This window comes from Athene cunicularia (genome assembly GCF_003259725.1).
Source record: "Athene cunicularia isolate RWA chromosome 1 unlocalized genomic scaffold, athCun1 chr1_part2, whole genome shotgun sequence".
Taxonomy (NCBI): Eukaryota; Metazoa; Chordata; class Aves; order Strigiformes; family Strigidae; genus Athene; species Athene cunicularia.
Genome location: NW_020799092.1, coordinates 75932063 through 75958009, shown reverse-complemented (window position 1 = coordinate 75958009; position 25947 = coordinate 75932063). Strand labels below are relative to the sequence as shown.

The window sequence follows — 25947 nt, the reverse complement described above, 5'->3', positions numbered from 1 at the left end:
AGTCTGACTAGTCTGTAGGTTCAGACTGACCAGCTTGTGCCACTGGTGTGACAGTCAGGTCACCCTCACCTTTTCCTCAAGCACCTACACTGTAAAGCAGACACTGCTGAGAGGTGGGGTTTGTTCTGCTGGAATTTGCTGTCCTTCATCTTTCCCCTCTCCCTGGGCTGATTTCACAGCCTGTGGGTCAAGGCACTTGCTGCAGGAGGGGGGGTGGAGGTACAGCTCCTGCTGCAAGGACCAGGAGTGAATTGAATGCAGCATGTCCTCATTACAAACTGGAGTCAGCTTTCCTGCAGTCTTTTCTGATTCCAAAAAAGGTGGAGACCACAGGTTGAATGTGGTCTTTCTCTTGGCAGGGCTCTTCCTTTTTTTCACACAAACATTTCACATCAAAGAAAAAAAAAATATCCCATTTCTGATGGAAATATCTTGATACTTTGGGATTTCAAAAATCATTGAAGGACTGGAAGTGTGTTTGGGAACAGCATTTGGGGTTCTGCACTTGTTCTTCATGGGGCTGCAGCATGCTGGGCTGGTTTCTTCCTGGAAAAAAAAAAGAAGCTTGGAGCAGCAGATGACTTCTCTAATTATTGCTTTTCCTCTCCTCCTCCCCTTCCTGCTGCCATAGTGGTAATTCAAATAAGAGGGAGTTTGGACCTGGAGGCTGATAAGACCCTGCAGCTCTTCTGTGGCCGTATCTCCCTCTGCAGTCACCCATGTGACATGCGTGCATGCAGACGTGACTCAATCAGCTGCACTGTGCTGCCAGGAAACCAAACCCTGAGATACATGGTTGTGGTTTTGTTTTTCACCCAGAAAGCCAAGGGCTGGAGACAGATGAATTTCTAGCTGTGAATTTCCACTGGTGGGGCATGTGCTTTGGAAACCTGTGGTCACAGAATCTCTGCTGGCTGGAACTCTGGTGGGAACAGGAACAAGAAAGCACTTACCAGGTAGATCCCTCACTCAGGAGGTCACATTTACATGAACTGATGAAGCATCCTTTGGACTCCAGCCCTTGCTCAAATATCCTGTGAGGAAGTGCTTGTAGATCCTTACTCTCCCAGGGACATTGTCCTGCACCCATGAGCATGTAGCACTCTTGAGGAGGCGGCAAGCAGCCTTGCTGGATCTAGCTCTGGTCAGGTCTTTTTGGAAGGCAGGGATCAGGCTCCTTGTCATTGTCAGGATGCAGCTGAGCTGGCCTTGCACAGAGTCAAGGGGAGCTTGCCTAAGCTTAGTGCTCCCCAGGCTCTGGATTATCCTCAACCTGTTGCTGTAGGAATGAGGACATGAGTTTAGATGATCTGCAAGGTCTTTGATGGATTTGTTCTTCTGAAAGACGAAATTCAAGCCTAAATCCATAGGCAGAGATGTACAAATTTTTAACAACAAAGCTAAAGTTCTTCCTTTCCTTCTGTCTCCCAGCTGTAGTAAGAGAAATTCAGTCTGGAAACTCTAGGAATCTGATGGACACCTGTAGCTCTCCTCTGTGGTCACAGCTCCCTCTGCAGTCAACTCAGCTACACCAGGAATGCCAGACTGAAGTTTTTCCACAAATCCTGTGTTGTAAACCAGACAAGATATTCTAAATCCTCACAAAAATTCGGAGGAGAGTACCAGCTAGGCTGTGAACCACAGCTCAACAAAGTCAACAGAGGAGCCTCCAACTCACTTGGGCCCATGCACCAAGCAAAGATGAGGCTGAGAAGGTCAAAGTCTGTAGAGGCATCCTGGCACATCTTCCCAAGAGCAGGGTCAGTGCCAGGGTTATATAGAGGACATGAGAAGAGATGCAGGAAGCAGGATCACCCACTGAGTAGGGCTGCAGGACTGTCCTAAAGTCTCCCCCTTGTCAGACTTCTTGGTGTTGTGATCAAACCAGAAGCTACCAAGAGAATAATGTCTGTTTCCAGGTGGGAACCACAGCCCGGACACCTCACCCCACCACCAAGGGTTTAGCCCCAACACAGTAACTGTGCTCAAACCTTGCCTTGTTTAAAAAGCACACAAACAAACAAGAAACCCCACAGATGCTGCAAGGAAGAGAAAGAAGTACAAACGCCTTCTCTGCATTGCATTGTCTTGTCTGAAATGACTGCAACAGCTTTGACCTGCAGCTTCTTGTCTAGGCACTCCACCGTGGGTTGAGTACAGGACTGTACCTGATCTGCTGTCTCACCTGAGTGACCTCCTGTGCTGCAAGATAGCAGCACAAGGAGCCACAGGAGCCCAGTGCTGCTGATGGGGCTGTTTTGACACCACCATCGGGTAGAAGCAGGGAGTGGAAAAGAGCTGAGGATCACTGTTTTGCACTGGGGTATTCAATGACGCACCCACTGCCAGAATTTCCGAGCAGCAGAAAGAATTCAACATAGCCCCTGAACATGTTTTTGCTCTGATTTAATCTATATTTCAAAAAGATAGATTCTGAAAGGAAAAGAATCTTTCAGAAAGCAAGGAAAAATAATGTGAAAGGCAAGAGGATCATTTCAGTGCACACCACTCCACCTTGCCACCAGCGCATCCTGAGGAGCAGCCAACCACCCCCTTGACCTAACAGCACCAAGACACCTTTTCCCAGACCTGCCAGACCCAAAGGACTCCCTTTCTTCGCACAGTCTTGAATTGGTTGTGCAAGGCCAACAGAAGGCTGGTTTGCTGGCCCAGTAGTTCCCAACCCTGTCAGCCACACACTTCACTTGTACCAGCACTGCTTGGTAAGATATCATGCTACACCAGGTGATGTTTGAAGAACCCTACAAGTGATCATGTTCCAGCCCATCAGTCTCACTTTTTTATGTGAGTGGTTGCTGCTTCACCTTCATATACTCCCTCACACTGTTGTTCTGCTGTACCAGTATTGCACTCTTCATCAGCTGTGCTAATGACTTCACAGAATCATCAAAGTTGGAAAACCTTGAAGATCACCTAGTCCAACCATTAACCCAACACTGGCAGTTCCCAACTACACCAGAATGTTGACCTGAATCTTAAACCCCTCCCGGGATGGGGACTCCACCACCTCCCTGGGCAGCCCATTCCAATGCCCAACAGCCCCTTCTGGAAAGAAATGCTTCCTAATATCCAGTCTAAACCTTCCCTGGTGCAACTTGAGGCCATTCCCTCTTGTCCTATCGCTTGTTACTTGGTTAAAGAGACTCATCCCCAGCTCTCTGCACCCTCCTGTCAGGGAGCTGTAGAGGGCGATGAGGTCTCCCCTCAGTTTTTGTAGTGAGGGGCCCAAAACTGAACACAGGAATCGAGGGGCGGCCTCACCAGTGCCGAGCACAGGGCTCAGATCCCTTCCCTGTCCCTGCTGGCCACGCTACTGCTGACACAAGCCAGGATGACATTGGCCTTCTTGGCCACCTGGGCACACTGCTGGCTCCTGTTGAGCCGGTTGTCAATCACCCCCCAGGTCCCTCTCTGACTGGCAGCTCTCCAGCCACTCCTCCCCAAGCCTGTAGCGCTGCTGGGGGTTGTTGTGGCCCAAGGGCAGCCCCTGGCATTTGCCCTTATTGAAACTCCCCCAGTTGGGCTCAGCCCATGGCTCCAGCCTGTCCAGGTCTCTCTGCAGAGCCTCCCCACCCTCGAGCAGATCAACGCTCCCACCCAGCTGGGTGTCACCTGCAAACTGACTGAGGGTGCCCTCGATCCCCTCGTTCAGATCAGCAATAAAGATGTTAAACAGGAGTGGCCCCAACACCGAGCCCTGGGGGACACCACTCGTGACCGGCCGCCAACTGGATTTAACTCCGTTCACCACAACTCTCTGGGCCCAGCCATCCAGTTTTTTACCCAGCAAAGCGTGTGCCCATCCGAACCACGAGCAGCCAGTTTCACCAGGAGAATGCTGTGGGAAATGGTGTCAAAGGCCTTGCTACAGTCAAGGTAAACAACATCCACAGCCTTTCCCTCATCCAATAAGCAGGTCACTCTGTCATAGAAGGAGATCAGGTTTGTCAAGCAGGACCTGCCTTTCATAAACCCCTGCTGACTCTTTTTTTTTTTTTTTTTTGCATAGAAAAGGGAGTTGGAAATGTTAAAAAACATACCCTTGCATAAATTCTTGCATAAAATCTTATGTTACTTGCCATCATTCTAAAGGTACGTCATGTGAGAAACTTCTAAAAGACAAGAATTAAAACATCAAGAAAATCAAGATGCTCTTTCAAGACCTTAATCTTTGATTGTCTAAGATAACCACAGCAAATCTCTGTTTTTCTAGGTTAGGTTTTCTTTGTTGTACATTAGCTGTTCAACCTCAGTGCAATTATTTTGTATTAGCATAAAATGATTTTGCTATGCAGCATTTGGCTAAAATACCAATACAGAGGTCAAGAAAGCACACATAATTCTGCCTGCCAAGGCAGGGTCTGCACTCTGATCAGAGAAGCTCATCCTCAGGCACTTGTTTTCCGTTCTGCTCTTCAGAGGTTGTTCTACAGGTTAATTCTTTCCCCTTGCACCAGACGTGCTCGGAAGTTCCAAATATCCTTCAAAACAAAAATGAGACAAAAATAAGGAAAAGCCTTAGGGCCAGCAAAAATGGTGACCAAGATTCCAGTTTACAGAGATGGAAATAGATACAGCATTCTCAGCTTAGCTACCTACCCATAAAAACATACCAAAACACTTACTGAATATTCTCTCAAATCCTAAATATCAGTAACAAAAATACAACGCAGACTAAGGAAGAGGTGCAACCTCCACCCCCAGAAGACAGGTTGTTTGCAGGTGTTACACAGATGGCAAGATGACTATGGTTCAATTCTGGAAGGCAGCAGAAGAGGAAACATGAGCAGCACAGAGAATATTACCCTTACAGAAGTCAGCCTCGCCTTGCTTGTGCACACAATGCCTCCCTTGTACACCTCTGATCAGAAAAGCTCACCAACTGACTACACCTTGCATACTGCTGCCCGTGAGCAAGTGGTGGTTTTGTGCAGCAGAAACCAGCAGGAAATAACAGATATGAATGCAAGCCCTTAAGCAGAAATCAGGTGCTGGTTCTGGGCAGGCATTGCTGCAGACTGTAAAGCAGAGAAGACCACCACTGTTTGCTTCATGGAGGTAAGTCTTGGGCAAGCTCTGACAGTTTCCCTGTGTGAGGATTACTTAGTTCTTATCATTAGTCTTGTGAAGGTGATATAAGAGCTGGACACTCCTCTGGGAGGAAGATCCAACTCTGGTTAAAAAAGCTTAAAGCTACATGAAAACACACAGACTCATCTGAGGCTTGTATGGGCACGACCTCATTTTCACTCACAAGAACGACAGAGCCTTACTACCCATCACTTTGGATTTCACTGCGTACCTAAATAACTCCAGGTATCAAGTCAAGCAAGCTGTAACTTTACAGATAGCATGTAAGATCAGGCTTGCAAAACACATCTGGACACCCTACCACACCCAGGGAAAAACAAAACAAAAAACCCAAAATAAAAACCCCAAAGGTGAAGAAGGAAGTCCTCTTCTCCAGAATGCCCTAGATATTGTAATATCTGTAAAATATGTACATTTTAAAAGAAAATTACTGCCTATTACATCTAGACTTTACTGCCTTGACACTGGTTGTGCACATGTGTGGGAACTTCTGCAGATTAAGAAATTCAGAATATTTCCATACCAGTAACAAGGTTTATTTTTCTTTCAGTGGCTGAATCCCTGAAGAATTTAGACTTGCTTTCTATTTTACACAATGGTTTCAGTTATTCAGCAAGAGTCCATTACCCTCCTCGGGTTTTTTTGGTTTTGTTTTTTTTTTTGAGGCAGATGTATATTGCTGCTGACATACCTGCTGTAGCCTTCAAACAATTGATATGGGATTATATTTAACCAAAACAATTCAGTCTACTGTTGCAGTAAGAGGTGTCTACTTGTTTTAAAAGGAAAATCCACCTGTCATTAGGATCTGAAACTGTAAGAACTGTGGACAGGCACTGAATTTATTGCACCTTCCTATACTTGTGAATTCAGGGCAAGAGATAACCACGTCTCCGTATTTACATCGTGCAGTCCAAATATAACTGCAAAGAGCTCTGGTTCAGACACACTCCAACAACAAACCACGAACCAGGAGATGCAGTGAAGGGCAAAACTTGCATAGACATTACCCTATTGCTGCCTGCCCTCTCCACTGCTACCCAGACTAGACCCCCTCGAATGGTGTAAGGGTGCACATGAGCAGCCTCCGAGCCGAGCTGTCATGACAGCAGAGTCTGCGGTTCCTCCTCACTTATGCTACAACATCAGTCACAGTTGCATAGTGAAGTGCTGATCTAATCTGCAGCAAACTCAGCCAGAACTGGAAGGGATCAATATGTGCTCACAAAACCCATTCTGACAAGCAGATCTAGAGGAGAGACTTGTGGAGCTCAAGGGATGTGAAGGGGCTGCCCAGAAAGCAAGGCCACTTCTCCAGCATAGCAAGAAGCAGCTTTATGAGCAAAAAGCCCCCCAAAAAGCCTGCCAGTCATCCTCTGAACATCAGGTCTTTTGTTCTGCCAAGCACCTCTGCTTAGCACAGCTTGATCTGCCAAACTGAGCATAGCAAAAAGCACAAATCTGTCACAGGAGAGACACTTAGAAAAGGGAACTGACCTGGATTGGAACAAAAAGCATATAGCCAAGTCTTACCCTGAGTTCCACAGAATTCATGTCGTATTTCTTGCAAGCCACTTCTACTATCTCTTTCTCTAGGTGCTCTTGAGTCGTGTTCTTGACATCGATGTAGTAGCACTCTGAGCTGGCGAAGTGACAGCTTATACTCTGTGTGGGGAAATTGGGCATCACTCACGATCACATCGATTACAAAGGACTGGTGGAAAAAAAATCTCATGCATCCCTGATGGTGAACACACTACCCCTTACAGACTGTGTCAGCAAATTCCGTCCTCCTTTCTGAGGACTCCTGCTCTCCGGAGAGTGTCTTCTTGGAGAAATACTCTTGCTTCCTAACATGCTCTTCTTCCTTCCCTTCTCTCTCAAACACTTTCCCAGCATAAACTATACTACTTGATCTCAGAATACCAGCAACTAGAGTGGGAATAAGGAATGTTAGGGTTGGAGCAGACTTGTGTGTTAAGTAAGGGCTCTTACTTTCTGCACCCAGTCAGTCACATCATCAACCCACTTATTTTATATAATCAGTTCTTGCTTAAGCAGAGTCTAGAGGAAATAAACAGAAATGCCCCACCAGATAAAGCTGTTCTCTCATTACATGAGCTACGCCAGCTGCAAGTGAGATCATGCCAGATCTCAAAGGGTGATGGACCATAACCTGGTCCAGAGAGCTCCAGGATATTCACTGATTTACCCCAAGGGCAGACAAATGTTGGGATCTGGCACAGTATGAGGAAGCTCTTGTGTTTCTGTGGAATACTAAACAGGACAACTGCTCCACTAGCCAGGAAAGAGCCAGCATATGAGACTCCCAGTACCTGCTGTCCTCTCTGCTTTCAGGATTGCAGGAGGAAGAATTCCACACCAGTAAACTGCTACAGGGGCTGAAAGAATGGGCCATATAGTTGTTGATGCAGGCAAACCAAAATAAAAATAGAGCAGCCTGTGTTGCAGTGCATGAGGGGGAATAACTGCATTGCTACTAGTGGCTACACTAGAGGCTACAGTTCCTTTAAGTGCCTGGATGAATCCACTTTGGAGGAAAGGTCAGGCCTCCAAAGGAGGGCACTTTTGCCTGTTTCACTTAAATAATCATGATGCAAAATAAACAGACAATGCATAATCAAATCTTTAATAGAAAAATGAGTTGTGTTATCATATAAATAAATACTATTTATTGGATGATGGAGGCTCCTGCTATCCAGAGATGAGATACTAAAAAGGCAGGGGGAAGAAAGTTAGAGAAGCTCCTGATATTTGGGACAGCTGAAAGAGAACTATCAGAAAAGCAAGTACAGCCAGCCAGGCTTCACACATAGATTCAGTTTTAATTTCTACTCCTGCTCTGTTTTTCTCAAGCAGCCCCACCGCATGCTCTTCTCCCAGAGATGTTTAAAAAAAAAAAAAAAAAAAATTAAAAGAGAGTGCAAAAGTATAGTAGGAAGTTAAAAACTCATTTAAAAAGTTCAACCAAATATTCACGAGCTTGGAAAGGGAGGAGATAGTTAGATCAGTTTTAAAAAATTAAAAATATCAAAAGCTATATCAAGAGATGGTTTCCTACCTTTCGAAAACCCGATGTCTTGTTTATCCCAGAGCCATGGATAAGCAGGGGATGGAAGAACACTGTGTCTCCCTTCTCCATGACAAGGTGAACCCTGGGACTCTTCTCATCCTCATCAAGCAGCCCATGGAAAAGTTTGTTGGTTTTATACTAGAAAAAAATGCTGAGTTATAATCATCTGGTTAACATTAGAACAAGTGCCGATTCTCAGTGCAGGGGACAGCAGGGGCAGCTACTGACCTGCTTTCCTCTGGGCAGCGTATTCGGTATGCCCAGCCTGACCATACATATATATCTCTCATATATACATGACCATATATCCCTATGCCTGACCACTGGGCTACAAGTCTTCCTACTTCAAGTCTGAGGTACAGCAAGATACTACTTTTTCTAATTTCTAAAGCTGGATTCAGACAATTTAAAATATTTCTTGGCTGGAGAGAACAGAGAAGAGCACTGGAGAATCCTACAAATTTGGCCTGATACCACCACTGGCATCCAGCCTCCTGCTCCCAGTAAAACCATCACCAACACCAGGCCAGGTCAGGAAACATCCATTCTTAAGAGGAAGATACCACCTGGTGTTTAATTGTATCCAGTTGTTGACTATCCAATTTCTCCTCTTCGGGACAGTACACACGCTCACCAGACAGGAACAAATTCACAGGAAAAAGTCCTCAGACTTGGAAAGGGCAGTGGAAAATGGTTGCATGTGTTTATGTTGTTATGCCGCAACGTGATGGACAATTTCTAGGTGAAGGTGTGCACAGAGGCAATTCTACCCAGGCTACGTGAAGCGAGGCCAACCAAGCAACTCACTCCCAGAGCAACAAGTCTGTCTGCATAAGCAGAAAAGACACTGCTGAACATTCCTCCATGGTGAGCTCTTCCCAGACAAAATGTGGCCCCCCTCACACACACCCTTCCCAACCCCCCTGGTGCCACTCTACCTCCCACTTTGGGTAGGCATGAGGCTTCAGAGGCTGCTCGTGTGTCCCCGGCTGCACAACCAGGCAGCCGTTGTCCAGGTCGGCCCTCTCCATGGCAGTCCAGGAGCACACGATGCGGTCCGCAGGCCGGAAGGGGAAATAGTGCAAGTCCTGATGCATGGGGTGGAGAAAAGTCTGTTGATCTGCAACACAGGTTCAAAACCTTCAACCTCATCAAATATGACACAGCTTTTACCTTCCTGTTAAACCACTGCACTTGTTGACACATGTCCTAAGAAGCTGCTGCTTGTCACTGGAGAGACTCTGTGTACTCAGTGTCTGCTCCAGCCCACCCCTGCTTGGAAGCCAAGTGTGTTAGCTTACACCCCACCCCAAGATGGACCAAGAGTGCAGTGGTGGCTCTTGGGACAGCAATGGCACAGGGACACAGTGAATGCCAGGAGGCTGCCTGGCTGTGTGATCCCTGGGAAGACCCCTTTTGCTGACCTTCACCACCACCAAAACCCTGCTAAGTTTTCACCATTCACTTTAGCTGCTCTCCAGTTTTCTGAGGTTTAACCAGCACAGAGGTTTGGTGTTGCACAAACCTTTCGCAATACAAAGGCTTTCAAACAGCCATGCTCTCTGTAATCACTTGATCTATCACTGTGTTCAAGCAGAACCAACTCTGACTGTCCTGCACCCAACACGTGTTTATTTAGCATTCTTTTAAAAAAAAATAAAAATCAATCTATCTCAACTTATAGAATGCAGCCTCCCCAGACAGTCTAGTCAGCACTCTATTAGCCTTCACCCTAGGGGCTTTTTTCCATGAAGTCTAAACAAAAATAAATATTTCTGAGGTGTCGTTTGTTACTTCTTCTCCCACTGTGGAAATGGAAACACATCATCCACACCAAAACAACCTTTTATATATTATTTACATATTTATTTTGCCATTGAGTTTGCTCCTCAGATACAGTTAGGATGTTTCCACTTGCCTCATTTGCCAAATTATTTTGACTTTGGGCAGCCTCAAAAGCTCTCGAGATCTGCACCTCTCCTAAAGTAGTCCTCAAAGATACTGAATGGAGACCTTGCAAACATGAAGCAGCTTCCCATTTCTTGTCAGTTATTGTTTTGGTTTTGTTTTAAAAATGTATGGTCTCCTGTTGAATTTCCAAACCAAAATGACAGCTTTCTGTGGACATGAACAAATTCAGTATTTTAATAATTCAATATACTGTCTATCTGCTCGGAAGCTGCCTATCTGAGAATAAGAAACATATCTCAGGTCTCAACTTTGCTAAACAGAAACAGCTTATGCAGAGTCAAAGCTACAGTGAAAAACTGTAATATGGTTAGTCCTGATCTCTCCCTCTCTCCCTGCCCATCACTCTTGTATAAATTGTGATCACAATTTCTAGCAGTCAGGCTTCAAAATCCTTCTTTTGGCACCTATTCAAGTATTTTCATATCAAAGTGCTGAGCATGCAGCAACTGTCAGTGAGGTCTGGACATATAAACTCCAAGCAAAGGATGAGCTCTGTATTTATTGCCTTTCACCGAGGTCCACAGAAGCTCTTGTTTTCAACACAGTTGAAAAATCAAGATTAAGAAGCATGACAGGTTTTAAATCCTGGACCTTTATGCAGGTGCAGCTGGCTGAATAGGGAGCTCACTTGCCCACTTTGAACATCGGAGTGGTAGAGCCAAGACAACCACCATCTTTAGCAAACAAACACCCCTTGAACATTGAAAGGCAGGAAATCTCATTAAGCCAAGGTAAAAAGAAAACAAACTATTACCGAGTGGCCTCAAATTTTCAAAGTTATTTGGTTTTAATTTGTGTCATTTTTTTCAAACAGTTTTTCTAAAACACTAAGTTAAATTTTGGCCTGATAGACAGCACACACACACACAACAATCTCTCTATTCTCCTCTTATCCAAGTTTTACTTACCCGAATCTGGAAGTTTATTTATCAGCATGGTGTGCATTGCCATGATGTTTGGCCCTGTGAAGCACTCAACATATTTGAGGACCTACAGGGAAGAAAACAATAGAAAAAAATATTAGAAACATTAAATACGGGAGGAAAGATTGCTGAGGAAGCACCGGGACCTGGATGTTTGGCTGAGGACTAGGGTACAGGAGGAATAGATCAGGATGGAAGGATGCAGGACAGGAGGCAGGACCTGGCATGGCACACGAATGGGCATGGTGGTGGGAGGCCAAAATGGAAGATGGTGCAGCAGGTTGCCGGGTGGGGATGAAAAGATGGGGTGGGTAATACTTCCACAAAACTACGGCTGTCTGCCACAACACGAATATTAGCTACAAAGCTGGACCTGCCCAGAGAGCAGATGCTTTGCCTAGATAAAAGGCATTCATATAGATACATTCATATAGGCTCTTCCACCACTGTCCCCCTTTTCGTTGTTCTTTGTTTATTTGTTTGTTTTATTTTATTTTACCTCCGGCAGAGTACAGTATCTGAACAACTCTTCATCTTCCTGGAAGTCCTGGATTTTATTGACTACTTTTTCAGACTGACCATACTGGGATCTCAGGGACTCGTCTTTCATAATCATAGCTCCTGGTAGATTCACCTCTTTTTTACAGATTCTCACAAACTCCTTCCTGCAAAGCAGTGGGAAGGTCCATGCTGGGAGAGTCCAGCTTCGCAGAGCTCCCTCAGGCTGCTGCTGCACACAGGACTCCCCAGCACCTTTGGCAAGTGCCCCGTACCTGAAGCGCTCAATGTCTTCGTCCGAAACAAGCTTCTTAATGAGCAGATACCCATTGTCTTCGTAGAACTGCCTTTGTTCTGTGGTGAGGACATTGTTGTCCAGGGTATAGCTGAGACACAGAAGAGAAACACGTTAATAGGGCTGGGCAGAAGAACAAGACCTGGCAGGAAGAAGGTGACATGTGAGGGATCCGTGGTTGCTGGGGACAACTGGTGAGAGACCCTCCCCTCTTGCATGTCCACCTCAGCTCTGCAGGCATGCAGCGTTTCCCACACCCCAGCAGAGCTGGCATTGTGTGTCTGCGGCCCTTCAGCATCTCTGCCCACAGCCACCCACTACTTCTGTGACAGAATTCAGAGCATCCCCCTCATGCCCTTCCAAAGGGGAGAAGCTGAGATCGATTCTCAGCAGTTTTACTCTCAACAGAAATACCGAAGCACAAGGGAATAGACTCTGCAGTCAGATTATCCACTCAGACATTTTCCAAGATGCATGGTTAAGATTTTTCGTTAAACGACAGTTAAACAAATGACAACATACCCTTGAAAAAATTAAAGACTACACAATGCCTAGTGATCAACACATGTGCTAGAGTGGAAAAAAGAATTGAGTTCTGCAGGTTATTTTTTTTAAATCTCTACAAAGGAAGATACAGCTCACCGAAACTTCCCTGGGTGATGAACAGCAGTAACTTGTGCTGAAGTAGGAACACTTGTCTGGGATAGAAATTAAGGAATATAAACTCAAGAACAATAGAATGGAACATCTATATACATGTGTCCCGAATCCTACAATGTGGTTCATCTTAAACGTAAGTGCTGTGCTGGACATTCAATTCATGTTCTTGTTTATTTTGCTTCTAAAAAGTTCCTTCCCACCTTCGGAGTATCACGTCTGGCAGAGAAGTATAAAATAACAGCATAGTACAGCCTTGCCTATGCATGTAGAAAAGCCAGTACAAAATGCCTGAGACTCCAGAGTAGTCCACCGGCCTTGATTCATCTCCCAGACATCAAGATACTCAATGAGATGCTCAGTGGAGATGTTTACTTACCCAATTTCGCTCCCTATGCTCCAGAGAGCAGTCAGTCCTACTCAAAACCTGCGTTATCTCCTGAAGGTGCTGCTCCACCTCTCCCCTCCTAACACAGGCACACCAAATTCAGAGCCAGAATTCATATGGGCTGAACCTGGGACATTCACATTTCCATGAGATGGTGCAAACCCTCACCTTCTCACCTGCAGAGCAAGTCCCTCCCAAACTTGATAGAGCACAATGAGAGGAGAGCAATAGGCTTGTTCTCCACCTCAATTCATTTCAACAGGTTTAAATAAACACAGTTTTGTTCTTCTACAGCAGAGGCATTCTCATGACAAAGCAATTAAACCCCACTTGCTAATGAAGCCTCACAAAAGGATTGTGCATGGTATTGAAGAGGGGCAAGGACAAAAAAAGAGCATTTTCATGCAGAGTTCAGGGAACAACAGAATCATCTAGGTTGGAAAAGACCTTGAAGATCACCTAGTCGAATCATTAAAGTTCATTAGAATTCTGGTCCTGCACGTGAATGTTTGGAGACTCCCGTGCTTCAGGGTTTTATGTAAACAAAACACTTTTCTCTACTGCTCACCACTGCCTTATAAATATACCATAAAAGCATGCATGCTTCTGGAATAAGAAATAGGTTTCATCACAACAGTTGTGTCTACAGCCCCTACACCAGGAAGCTTAAACATTAGTTTGTCGTCACATATGACAGGAGAAGAAACATAATACATGCAAAAATTTGTAGCAAAAATTATGCGCCAGAGGGAAGAAATGGTGCTGAGAACTGGATAGAGAGAGGGAAGGAAGAGGATACAGGGAGACCAGGTGAAAACAACCACAGCAGGTCCCAGAGCAGGGGATTCCCCAGCTGAGGGCACTACTGCTCCATACACTACATTTCAGGTCCCAATTTCGGTGAAAATGGGACTCCTGGCCAATTCAGGCTCCTACATGTCCACAGACAGCTGATGGAGACACAGGCACTGGTTGAACCCCAGCTGTGGTTCTCTCCTCAGCACAGCTCCACCTCCCAGAAGCTGGGGAGAGCAGACAAGTCCACCAAGCACTGGACTCCATTTGAACACCTTCCTCCCAGGCTTTGCGGTGCCTCTTCCTTTCACTGGTTTTGCTCTTGCCACCTTGTAGTGCTCAAAGGACAAGTTTGAGTTGCTCAGACAACTGAAAACAAGAGGCACAGAGGCTGGGAAGGAGCTGCCACCTCTGGCAGCTCATTTTGGTGAAGACAGAGTATTTAAACATTTCCCTTCCCCTCACACACCCCCTTTTGGGAATAATGTATTCACAGGCATGTTAGCCAAACAGGCACTGTAATACCTGGGACCACTCAGAAGCAAGTAACACTTTTAGAGAGATCAAAGCACAGGCACAGCAAGGTTCAAGATCTCTAGAAGCTTTTCCAAAGCATCTCCCTGCCGTATCAAGGGATGGTGCAAACTCCTGCATAGCTAAGACAAGCACAGTAAACTTGGGTAGCTCTCTTAGAAACCATCTCACAGACACCTAGTGAGATGGTCCTGGTCTGACAGCCACCGCTCTGCTGGCAGCATCAGGGTTTGACCTGAAGCTGCCAAACACCCAAATCACTCAAGATGTCGTTGCTTTCTGAATCTCCCATTTTCCTGCATTTTGAGGAAATCACTTCCACAGTTAGTGTGCTGTTTTTTTTTCCAATGCCCCAAACCAGGCAGCACCCAAGCTGAATTCACAGCTGTAGGAATGGACATCTTCCACAGGCACTTCTGGAGGTGGCTTCTTCTCAGCTGCTCTCCTGCAAGGAGGTGAGTGCTGGTGTTACTGATGCAGCACTTCCCTCCGGCTCCTACACCGAGCTTCAAAGAAAAATCCACCGTATTTCACCTTTCACTGCTTCCTCCCCTTCCTGAAGCCACATGAGAGGATTCTGAAGGCAGAGTTTTTCCAGTTATGCAGAAATAACTCATATTCCAATATACCACTAAAACCAGCACACACCAATCTCTAATATACCAATCCCTAAAAGCAACTACAGGAGGAAACTGGGTATGTATGAGACAGTATTAAACTATTACACATATTTAATTTTAAATAGAGAAAATCAGGATGCTCTCTTTTCTAGGCTGGGGAGGTTGGAGCCTGGATGAGCTGGCAGAAGGCAGCTAACCCCTGCTGCAGGGCTCACAAAGCAGAAAGAGTTGGGTGCACACACTCGCACCCCAGCAGGGCAGTGCAGAGACCCGACGGGCTTGGGGCAGTTTTCAAATTTTGTGTCTCTGGTGCTGACTGGTATTGCTATCAAGTTATTTCTCTTTTCATAAATGGAGAGGCATTTTCTGGGAGAAAAAGTGACTATCCTACCCAAATCACCAAAGCCAGAGTTTAAAACAAAATCAGCGTACTGATGTAACATATATCAAATAAATCTATTTTATTAGTTTCTGTCATTTACTCTATCCACAGGCCTTTCCTGTTCCGACCCAGATTAGTCATATTTTTGTCCAAAGCTCTTTGCATCAGTAGCTGAATTTAAAAACAAAACAGCTTGTGCAGTGCCTCTCTTTACTTTCTTTTTACAACCAGGTTGCTTTTCCTGGCATTTATTTCCCATTTTGTGTTATTACGTGCATCTTTGTCCTATGGCAGTCTGAGTCAACTACTATCCATCTGTCTTCATATTTTTAATACATTTGAAGACTCCTACATCCTGTTTGACCACATCCTCTTCAGCAATTTATTATAATTCAGAGGTAACTTGCCAGCATTCAGCTCTCACCAAGTACTGGCAGCATTTAAAAAGTTGTTTGTTTTTTTTTAAAGCAAGATTTATGGTAGCAGCTTTAAAAATAGTATCAGCAAGCAGTCTTCACTTAATTTTTGGAAACATGGGACAGACCAACATGAAAACTTCTTTCTGCCCTGGTTTCCTTTCTCTGATCTATCATAAAGCTGGCAGCCTCCAACATTTCCACCTTATTTCCTACTGGCAAAGCAAACCTTGATGTTTTTCCTGCTGCTGGTCTACCAGCCAAGTCTGTACCTCTCAACAAAGTTTGAGACTTGTTGTGCAATTGCTAATCCTTGCAGTTTATCTCCCCCAAACCCAAGAATCTCTAGGAGGAAAATTCTCTGCAGGTAACCCCCCTGCTCAGTGCTGGGGGAGATATGTCATGGGGGCTCCTGAGAGGCGGATTGCTCCTCAGATGCACATCCCAGCACCCGACAGGTTGCAGGGCTGAAGCTCAGGGAGAAAGCACCAGGTGGCAAAAGGTTTTTGGGGCGAGACAGTCGCTGACCCCAAAACACCAGTTGGGGCTGCCAGGGGAAGCGCTGCCCGGGTGTATCCCCACAGGGCACGGCCCCCCTGCACGTCACCACTCCATAACCAGGGCACAGGGCAGGGACCTTGCCTGCGTGTCCTTCTCGGGCAGAGCGTTCTTGTAGGGCAAAGCACCGCCAGACCCCTCCTCGGTGCCCATGAACACGCAGGCACATGGGGTGTGATGGGCAAAGCTTGCTGGGGCAGAGGAAGCAGAGCCCTGGCCCCAAGGGGGCCGACATCCCACTGCCCCCCACCCCAATCCCACATCAGAAAGGATACAAGAGCAGGGGCCGCTCCCAGGCACGGGGAGAGGTGTCGGAGGATGGCGTCCAGCCGAGCTGCCGGCCCCGACCGCTTCCCCAGCTGCTCCATCATGCCTGGGCAGCCGGAGCGCTCCGTTCCCAGCCTGACCCTACAAACACGGCCCGGGAGGCGCAGGGCCCCGCCGTCCTCTGCAGCCTTTGCCTCAGCCGCACATGCGCCGGCAGCCGTGCATGCTCAGAAAGGCCGCAGAAGCGCGGCGGGAGCCAAGGGTTGGCAGGGCTGCAGATGGGAGGGCCTGGAACGACGCGAGGAAAGCTCAGCGCATGCTTTTGCACGTTCCTCCCCCGCCCTCCCCATATTTTTCCCCTTCTCTGCCAGCAGTTACTGAGCTGGAAGGATTTCATCATCCCTGTGCAAAGAGCAAGGCTTGGCCGCTCTCAGGCACGGACCTCGGCTGAGGCCGGTACGGGTATTTTCTTTATCTCCTGTCTCTAAGAGAGACTGTCATAGCTTGCCTCATCCCTTCATGAATCAGTTCGGAGAAATTTTTATGGCCCCGCTGTCACTCCAGAGTGGATTCAGAGGGTGTTTCCCAAGTACCTCATTTGCACTGACAGAGATCTGAGGATATCTTCCAACTGCATCAAATCTGCACCTGAGGCAGGGTATTGTGCTGGGTGGCCTTTCTGTCCAGCCTTCTGGGACAGCTCTGGTGATTTTGTGGAAGAAAAGAAGGGAAGGAGCAAAAAGAGTCCCAGTGCAGCACCTGGGGGTGGGAGAGGTGGTAGAGGGGTAGGGGGGAAAGCCCAGAGTGGAAAACTTGGGGTAGGAAGAGGAGGATGAAGCATAAAAAAAGAGCAGCTGCAAACAGAGGTTGCAAAAAATGTGTAGAGGCTTAGTATTCGTCTGAAACTGGGATATGTGTAAAAGTAGCATATTTGATATATACTGTCAGCACACTCACCTGCCTTAACACCGTGAGTGCATCGTGACACATTTGAGGTGAAGAATACCAAGGAACTGAAAACAGCCCCATAACTAAGACCTGCAGGAAAGTTGAGAAGACAATTTTCATCGTCTTTGCCATGTCCCCACTGCCACTGCGCTGTAGAGCCTCACTACCTCTGCAAAGTGGACTTCAGGTCCCCCGTGTCACAGCTTGGACTAGCTCGTGCCGTTGGTGTGACAGTCAGTTCATTCTTCAAGCCCCACACCGTGAAGCAGATGCTGCTGTGAGGTGGGGTGTCTCCCGCTGGAATTTGCTGTTCTTCATCTTACCCCTTTTCCTGGGTGAAAGGGATTGATTCATCTCTCACCAGGACAAAGCAGGGAGTTGGGGACAGAAGTAAAACCTCTGAGGAGGATGAAGGTGGGATGAAGGAAGCATGCTGCCGGCTCCAGGCCCAGCCTTGCAGGCTGCTCTCCCACCTACTCTTCTCAGGAGATGGAGAAGTTGGGGATCTGGATGAGAAAGCCAGGAGAGCAGAGGGGAGCGGTAAACTGAGGGCAGCAAACCCAGTAACAAATACACTGCAATAACACAAGCCGGAGAGCAGGACTGGAAGGAAACTGTGCTAAGAATTTACATTATTTTGCCAACCCAACATATGCAAATCTTCACACCTGCCAGTTTGTTCATAAACCTTCCCTGGCAAGCAATCCAGCCAGCCCTGCTCACAAAAAAGGACCATCAAGAGTAAGTCCCCTGTTGCTCCAGGCAGTCTCATGATGATAGGGTGTGCACCAAAACTCCACACTGAAGCCACTTTAGGAAGCTTAACTCCACTTTGAAATAGGTTTTGCTGGAATGAGGTGACATTTATGGATCCTCACCTGTCACTATACTGAGCTTCTCGTTAGTGCTACAGATAAACAGATGCCACTGCATGAATAGGCAGTGCTTCCAAACTTAACCCATATCTTAAAAGCTGATTCCCTTTAAAACTCAGTGGCAAAACTCCCAGTGATTTAAGTACCAGAGCAGGTTTACATACGCCATCTGTGGCAGCTGCTGGGACTGGGGTGCATTCCTGTTTCTGGCTCTCATGGTCAGTGGTTCCACGTATGCTCAGCAGAGTCACTCCCTTTGGGGGCTATGACAAAACATGGGCTGTTCACAAAAGTGGGACAAACAAAGTTAGGAAGCCAGAATAAAAGTAACTCAAAATTATTTTGTGTAGTCACAGAGGCAAGCATACAGACACTATGAAGGGACAACGAGCAGCAGCAGCAACAGCACCCAGCCCTTCAATGCCAACAAAAATCAGACCTTTGACTCCTTAGCTACAGGAAAACTCTTAGTCATAGGTAAACAGAAAGTTAGTGAAAGTCCCTCAAATCAAATTCAAGTGAGGGGTAAGGGAAAGCAAAAAAAAAAAAAAAAAAGGCAACTAGAGCAACAGTTTTATTACTGAAGTCCTAATTATTACTGCACTGAAAGGTCTATCTATAATTCAGATATATGCTGCAATTGCCTTCATAATCCAAACTGAAACAGGAACTTAATAAATCTTCAGCTGTTTCAAAATTCAGGTGGGAGTTCAATTGCAAAGATAAAGCAGAACAATATTAAACGCATCAATTCCAACATGGACCTGTTTGCTATGCGGATATTTCTTCCCGGTATGTGTTTGACAGCATTTTGTCCAAAGGTGTCTTTCATATCTGAAAAAAATAATCAAAAATTTGTTAGCGATTTTGCTATACTCATTTAGGAGTTTGAGAACTAAGATGCTTTTATACATACATAACAGATGCTTACATACGTACATATATGTAGTTTTAAACAAGAGCAGCTTCAAAAAACTAATCTCTCTATGCGTTGAATAGAATTATTTCTTTTTACTTACTGCTTTTCTGATAATCTTCGTAACACTGCCTGTAATACCCAGTAATACTGGTTTGTGCAGTAATTCCCATGTTGCTGGACCAGCCTGTTATATTACATCCCAAAATGACTGAGGCTACCTCATCCACCTTGGCACGGAGGAGCGGGTGGTTGAGATGATGGCCCTTTATTTGTACCCTCACGCTAATACAGTCCACGATCAAACTTTAAAACAACAGAAGATTGATCTGAGGCATTGCTGACACCACTCCAGGCTGTGGGGCTGAGAACCATGCAGTGACATCAATGGCACAATGGATGGTTGGGAACACATACAAAAAAACCTGTCCTTCGCATCTTAATCTGATTTTTATTTAAAAACAAAACAAACCAAACCCCAAACAGTCCAGAGTGAAGAATTTTCAAATCTGTTGATAAGTTTCACTAAAGTACAGACTGAATCCCATGAACCTAGCAGAAGGAGGGAGAGATTTTATTCCTTAAGAAAATGATGGTGGCATTCATCTTTTTAATAAAAATAATGGCATTTAAGAGGGGCTGTGTCTTTGCAAAGTATTTTTACAGCCATATCTGTCAGTTTCCTGAACTTTATAGAGCATTTTTATACATCTGTTTTGCATTTGGCTTTTAGTTTTAATGTTTTCTGTTCAAAATCACAAAACTAATAAAAACTAAACGATCAAGATTTCTCCAGCAGTACAAGAAAGGTCCTAATGCACAGTTATAATTTAATAAGCATCTCAATTGACTATTAAAATCCACATTATGATCAGAACTGTAATTCCAAAGATGAGGTCTTCTGAAAGCTTAATTTACTGTGGTGGGAAGTGACAGCTGCTCCAACTCAGCAAAATTAGCTTTTTTAACTTAGATGCCAGAGAAAACAGATGTAGATGAGACAAAAACAAGAACAGAAACAAAATCCACCACCAACGCGCAGGTTCATTTCTCATCACCAGAACATTCAAGAAGGGCTTCTACGGCTACATTAGCAGCAGAATGGAGGCAAATGAAAATGTGGACCCAATGGAGAACAAAACCGGGGGACAGTGACAAAGGAAAAGGTCAAGGGTCTCAATGACTTTTCTGCCTTGGGCTTTGCTGGCACAGTCTGTTCTCAGCTTCCCTGTGCTGAGCAGTGAGGTCTGGGGCTGCAGAGCATCACCCACACTGCAGAAGACTGAACTGGAGACCACTGGAGCACATTGGTCATTTTCAAGTCCATGGGACTGTGTGGGATTTACCTGTAGGAGCCAACATGCCTGCATAGCTGCTCTCTCTCCTGGTGCCAGGAGAGGCTCCTGATGACTGGAAGGTGGCAAATTCTGTACCTGACTTCACTAAGGACAAGAAAAAGCATGAGGGGACCTCAGTCTCCAAAATTATGGAGTAAGCCCTCCTGGATTTGCTGTGTCCACATACACCAAGGACAAGATGACTGGGAACAGGCAGGACAGATTTATCAAAGGCAAACTGGGCCTGGCCAACCTCCTCACCTTGTGATGGAATGGCTCTGCAGACCAGGGTAGGGCAACGTGCACTGCACCTTGACCTTAGGAAGGCTTTTGTCATCTTGGGACACGCGGACTGTAACGTGGGTGGAAAATGGGCTGAACTGCCCGGCTCAAAGGGCTGTGATCAGCACGGTGAAGTGCAGTTGGTTACCGATGGCATCCTGCAGCATTCAGGAGCAGAACTGATGCTGGTGTATCTCCATGTTCCTGCCCTGGTCAGGAAGCTGGCCGGTGGCACCAAGCAGGGGAGGCAGTCCCGACCGCTGGAGAGCAGGGCTGCTGCTCACAGGGACCTCGGCAGGTAGGGTGGCAGGAACCCCTGGCACCTCAGCAGAGTCAGAGTGCCACACCTGCACAGAACAACCCTGTGCTGCTGGACAAGCTGGGTCCTGCCTGCCTGCAAAGCTGCTTTTCAGGAAAGGACTCGATGAACGAATTGAATATGAGCAAGCAGTGCGTGCTTGCAATGAAAAGGGCTGACCCTGTGCTGGGTCAAAAAGTGCTCCTAGACATTGTGTCTAGTTTTGGGATCCTCAGCACAGACACTGACATCCTGGAGTGAGTTCAGTGGAGAGCCACTAAAACGAAGGGGCTGAAGCACATGATGCACAAGGAAAGGCTGAGAAAATAGCTCAGCTTGAAAAGAAGGCTCCAGGGAGATCCTACAGCTGTCTGCAAGTACCTAACGGGGGGAGATAGAGAAGACAGCCAAAATTTTGCTGTAAACTTTCAGGAGATAACAGGCACAAACTGCAGCAAGACAAAATCCTGTTGGATATAGAGAAAATTCTGCAGAATGGCGATCACCAAACACTGAAACAGGGAGTGCAGAAAGACTGAAATTTCTGTCCTTGAAGATATTCAAAACCTGACTGCACACAGGGCTGAGCAACCTAATGTGACCTCAAGGTTGTCTCTGCTTTGGGCCAGGAGACTGCAAGACATCTGTCCCAACACAAATTATTCTGCAAGTGCAGCTATGGTGGTAGGAACATCCCCAACTGGCCTACTACAATAAGGAATGTGCATCTGAACACAAATCTATTTCACCTTAGAAATACCAGGACCATTTTTCTGTTGTATTTCCTCCTCTCTGAAGGTTGGAGATGGGGGGGTAAGAGCTTTTTTATGCCCTAAAAAAAACCCCCAAAAAACCCCAAACAAAAAAAACCTCAGAAAATACATCAACATTGCAAGCAAAAGCAGAAAACAGCACTGGTTGGAATATCAGCATTAGCTTAGATATGTCTTGGGTGACAGAAGGAAAGCTGTAGGTGTCATGGTCTGGAGATGGGGCAGGCAATGAGGTACATAGCTGGAATCAGAGCCTGGAACAGCAAAGCTTGTGCTGAAGTGGTGAACCTAAACTGCCGCTGCTGGAATCAGAGCAAGCCAGGTTAAAGCTAGTTTAGACACACTTGGAAGAAATCTTTCATGTGGAGGGCACATGGTGTGTCCAGAGACAAGCTGAGCAGGTTGCCTTCCACAGAAGGCCTGTCTCTAGTTCCTGGCTTCTGACAAATTTCAAGCTTTGGGCAACCCCTACCCACCTACTGAGGCACTGCAGCCTGGCTTTTTGCCATGAGAAATGGTCTCGAGGCTACAGCTGTCCCTAACTTCTGAGCCATGGGTGCCCACCCGCTCCTAAAGACACAGATGCCTTCAGAAGTACCAGAGACAGCTGGATCCATCACAGTCAGCAATGAGCACTAAGAGCTTAAAAAACCTCAAGGTCTTCCTTCATGGCTGGCTCCTGCAATGCCAGCCAACCTCAGCAGTTTGAGAGCCAGTACATAGAAGTCTCCTTCACAGAGCCATTGCTATTGTTGAGGTCCTACAGGTCCCCAAAGGGATCCCCTTCCCACCCAGCCTGGGAAAAACGCCTATCCAAAAGCTGAATAAGAGGATATTTTATTACCTTTCCCCTCTCCAAGCACCAGCCACAGAGGTTGCCAAATCATATCTTGTGGTCAGCATGCAGATGTACACCCAGAAGGTGACTCTTCCACTCTTCCCAACTGTTAGCCAGACATTCAGTGAGGGAAGAAAAAAAAAAAGAAAATATATCAGTAAACCACTACGTATTGGCCACCTTGCCCATCCATTCCCCCCACACTCAGGTTTGCTGCCCTCTCACTGCAGTGCTCACAGTAATTTTTGTCATCTCTCCTAAGCTCCTAAGTAGAAAAGGGTCAGTCCTGATTTTCTAGCAAAACATGTAATCCAAACAATACCTTAAAAAAAGACAAAACTATTCTGACTTTATATACAGCCACAGATAATTTTAAGTGTTATTTTTCCTTGATGCAGGGAGAAAAGCAAAAGGCTGAGGAAACCAATATTTAAAAGATTCATAACAGATACCAGTGTTTCCAGAATATATGCTACTAAACAAACTGATTAGGCTAGTGAATATTCCAATTATTAAAGTCTTTATTTGTAATCACTCTTCTCACGGCTTCGATGGAGTTTTACAAGCAGCCTCTCATACGGATGGAAGTTGCCGCAATGCAGAGGTACCTGTGTACACAAACACAGTACACTTGTATAAATGACAGGACATAGCTATTAAAACCAACTGTCTGCTGTTGCTTTCTCATAGTTTTTTTGATGCTAGCATCTCAAAAAAATCTGATTAAAAGGAGATCGTTAGGTGCAGGATTTAGGACTTGCTAGCCCAGTACAATATACCCTACTACAGCTCATGCGTCATCTAGTATCTCTTATTTAGCAAAACAAATGGCAAGGCACCATTCTCAGCTGATCAGGTGAAGCTAACAGAAGACTTCCCAACTCCATAATCACCCACTCAACGGCACATTTCAGCCGCCCAAGCCAGGATGCAAATTCCAGCCATCAGGAAACCATCAGGAGAGACTTCCACCGTCAGCTCACCCGGGAGGGGTTGTGCTCGCAGCCCGTTCAGCAGCTGCAAATGGAAGTTTTCCTCCCGGAGTTCAGACGAAAACGGTTCTTGCATGAAAGGCTGGTGCGATGGGTCTCCCGTTTCCACTCACCTTGCTAGCTGCTAAGCAGCCTTCCTCCGAACACCCTTCCCCTTGAAGAGGAACCTTCTACCGTTCAAGGCACGTCCATGGAAGGAGAGGTGTTGGTTTCACACCTGGCTGATGAACTAACCAACATAAGTGAAAAAACCCACAGCATCTACCTTCCGCACATCGAGCGCCGGTTTAAAAGGTGACAGATCTTTCTAACAGGTACTTTCACACAGCAGTGCTCAACTGCTTTGCATGCATTTGGTCTAGTTTACGTGTTTTTTAAAACTGATAAAATAACCTATGTAATGACAGTCTCGTCATGATCATAAAGAAAATAAACAAACCAGCTCCACGGGTTTGAATCAGGATACAGAACAAACTTGACAAAACGGCAGAAAATAAGAAATTTAATCAATTTTTTGCATATTTTTTTTTTATCCTTTATTTTCAGAAGTGCTGTAGAAAACCTACCTTTTTTTTTTTTTCCTCCCCAAAGCAAAGTCAAAAACTCAGTTACTGCTTTAAGGTTTTGTGGTGAACATGCAACTTGCAGACTTCTCCAAGAAAAGGAACATGAGGTTCTGTGGTTTGAGGGGAGAAATTCTAGCTTTGCAAAAGGTGTCCGAGAACATTGCTGAGTAGAAAAAAGATAAGCCAAGTTTTGTTGTGCCAGAATCTTCATTAGGAGCAAAACTGGAAATTTATACCTTGCATGATGCACAAGACTGGTTCATCTCTAGTGACTCATTTTTCATAGACAGAAGCCCTTGTCATTCGTGCTGGTAGCAGTAACGATTATCCAAGATTTTCTTATTCCTGGTCTGAATATCAAGGAGCAAATTCCACAATCTGGAAAAAGCTTAAAAAGAGCAGGTTCGGTGAAGCTCGCTCAGTCCCCTTCAGCAGAAGAACCGCACGGTGTCTCGGCAGCAGGTAGCAGCGAGCCCACTGCAGGCGGGCAGCAGTTTACCGTGCCACCGGGGAAGAGATGGGCTTCCACATCCATTGCACTCACCGGGCTGCTCACCAACCCTCACCTAGCTTAGACCAGGCACAGCCTGGAGGACTTACAGAGGAAACAATTCAAAACTGTTGCATACTTTGCACTGATAAGTAAAATAAACAAAATAAAGTGGATAATATACTTGGAGATAACCTTATTGCCCCCAACTTCGGCATGCAGGCAGAGATAGTCTAGATTACCACTGGACATCACAGCTTGCAGAATTGATCAAAGGAATAGTAACGACTATCAACATAATTACACTGGCAATAAAATAAAAAACGAGGATTTCTCCTCTTTCCAGTTTGTAGTTCAGCTGGGAATCAAAAAAGTTCATGCACTTATACAAGAGCAATAAAAAAAAATTAAATATTTATTTTGAATAACAAGCTTAAGTTCAAGCTGCAATGTTGGCAATGTAGATTTTAAACACAGATCACAAAAGCGTGCAGAAAAATGTATCTGAGCAAAGAACAAAATAATACTAAGAATTATACTAAACAGCTGCTGATTTTAAAGAAACAAAAAAGGCTTGTAATCACTATACAAAATATAAAATGTATTAAACACTACCATCCACAGAACAGAGGTTTATTTTAGTTTGATTATATTTAAAAATTATTTGTGTAGTTATTTATATAGTGAATTGTAAATGAATATTATACAGTAACCTCCTTTTGGTCTGCAAAACCTTTGTTGCACTATAGCACATCCAATCACATTTCAAAAAAAGAATTATTTTTCCTTACTATCAATAAAGAAAACAATCATTGATAATACAGTAAATATCGTCAGGTCTACAAATAATGAAATTAAAAATGACTCCTTCGACTCTGAAGCGCTTTCCATGCAAAGTCAGCACTTGCTCGTTTAAACAGAGTGCACTATCAAGCAATGTCCAGGGTCGTTGATGCTCTTGGTAAGACTAAACCTTACAAAACAAACAAAAAAAAAAATTCAAAGATTGAATGTAATCATGCAACCCTCTTACTACTAGGTATTCCCACTGTGTCGCTTATCAATTTATTGCCTTCCTGTAATATCACTCAAGGCATCAAAATTAGACTTATGATAAATATA

General features: G+C 45.4%; 1 protein-coding gene across 1 annotated transcript; it reads right to left on the bottom strand.

Moving 5' to 3' along the window:
* Nucleotides 1–4054: 4054 nt before the first annotated feature.
* Nucleotides 4055–16741, bottom strand: PHYH (phytanoyl-CoA 2-hydroxylase). Its single transcript, XM_026867932.1, has 9 exons — nt 16519–16741; nt 12536–12591; nt 11874–11984; nt 11600–11765; nt 11086–11167; nt 9145–9326; nt 8195–8344; nt 6646–6777; nt 4055–4502 (listed from the first exon to the last, which is right to left on the bottom strand). Exons 1-9 carry the CDS (start codon nt 16612–16614, stop codon nt 4449–4451), a joined length of 1029 nt encoding a protein of 342 aa, XP_026723733.1. The 5' UTR covers nt 16615–16741; the 3' UTR covers nt 4055–4448.
* Nucleotides 16742–25947: the final 9206 nt, after the last annotated feature.

Excerpts from the sequence above, each read along its gene's own strand:
- PHYH (XM_026867932.1), bottom strand. The coding sequence starts at position 16,614 with ATGATGGAGCAGCTGGGGAAGCGGTCGGGGCCGGCAGCTCGGCTGGAC. Across the intron at positions 12,592-16,518 it reads TGGGAGCGGCCCCTGCTCTT|ACAAGTGTTCCTACTTCAGC; the intron begins GTATCCTTTCTG and ends TTTCTATCCCAG. Across the intron at positions 4,503-6,645 it reads TGAATTCTGTGGAACTCAGG|GATATTTGGAACTTCCGAGC; the intron begins GTAAGACTTGGC and ends TTTGTTTTGAAG.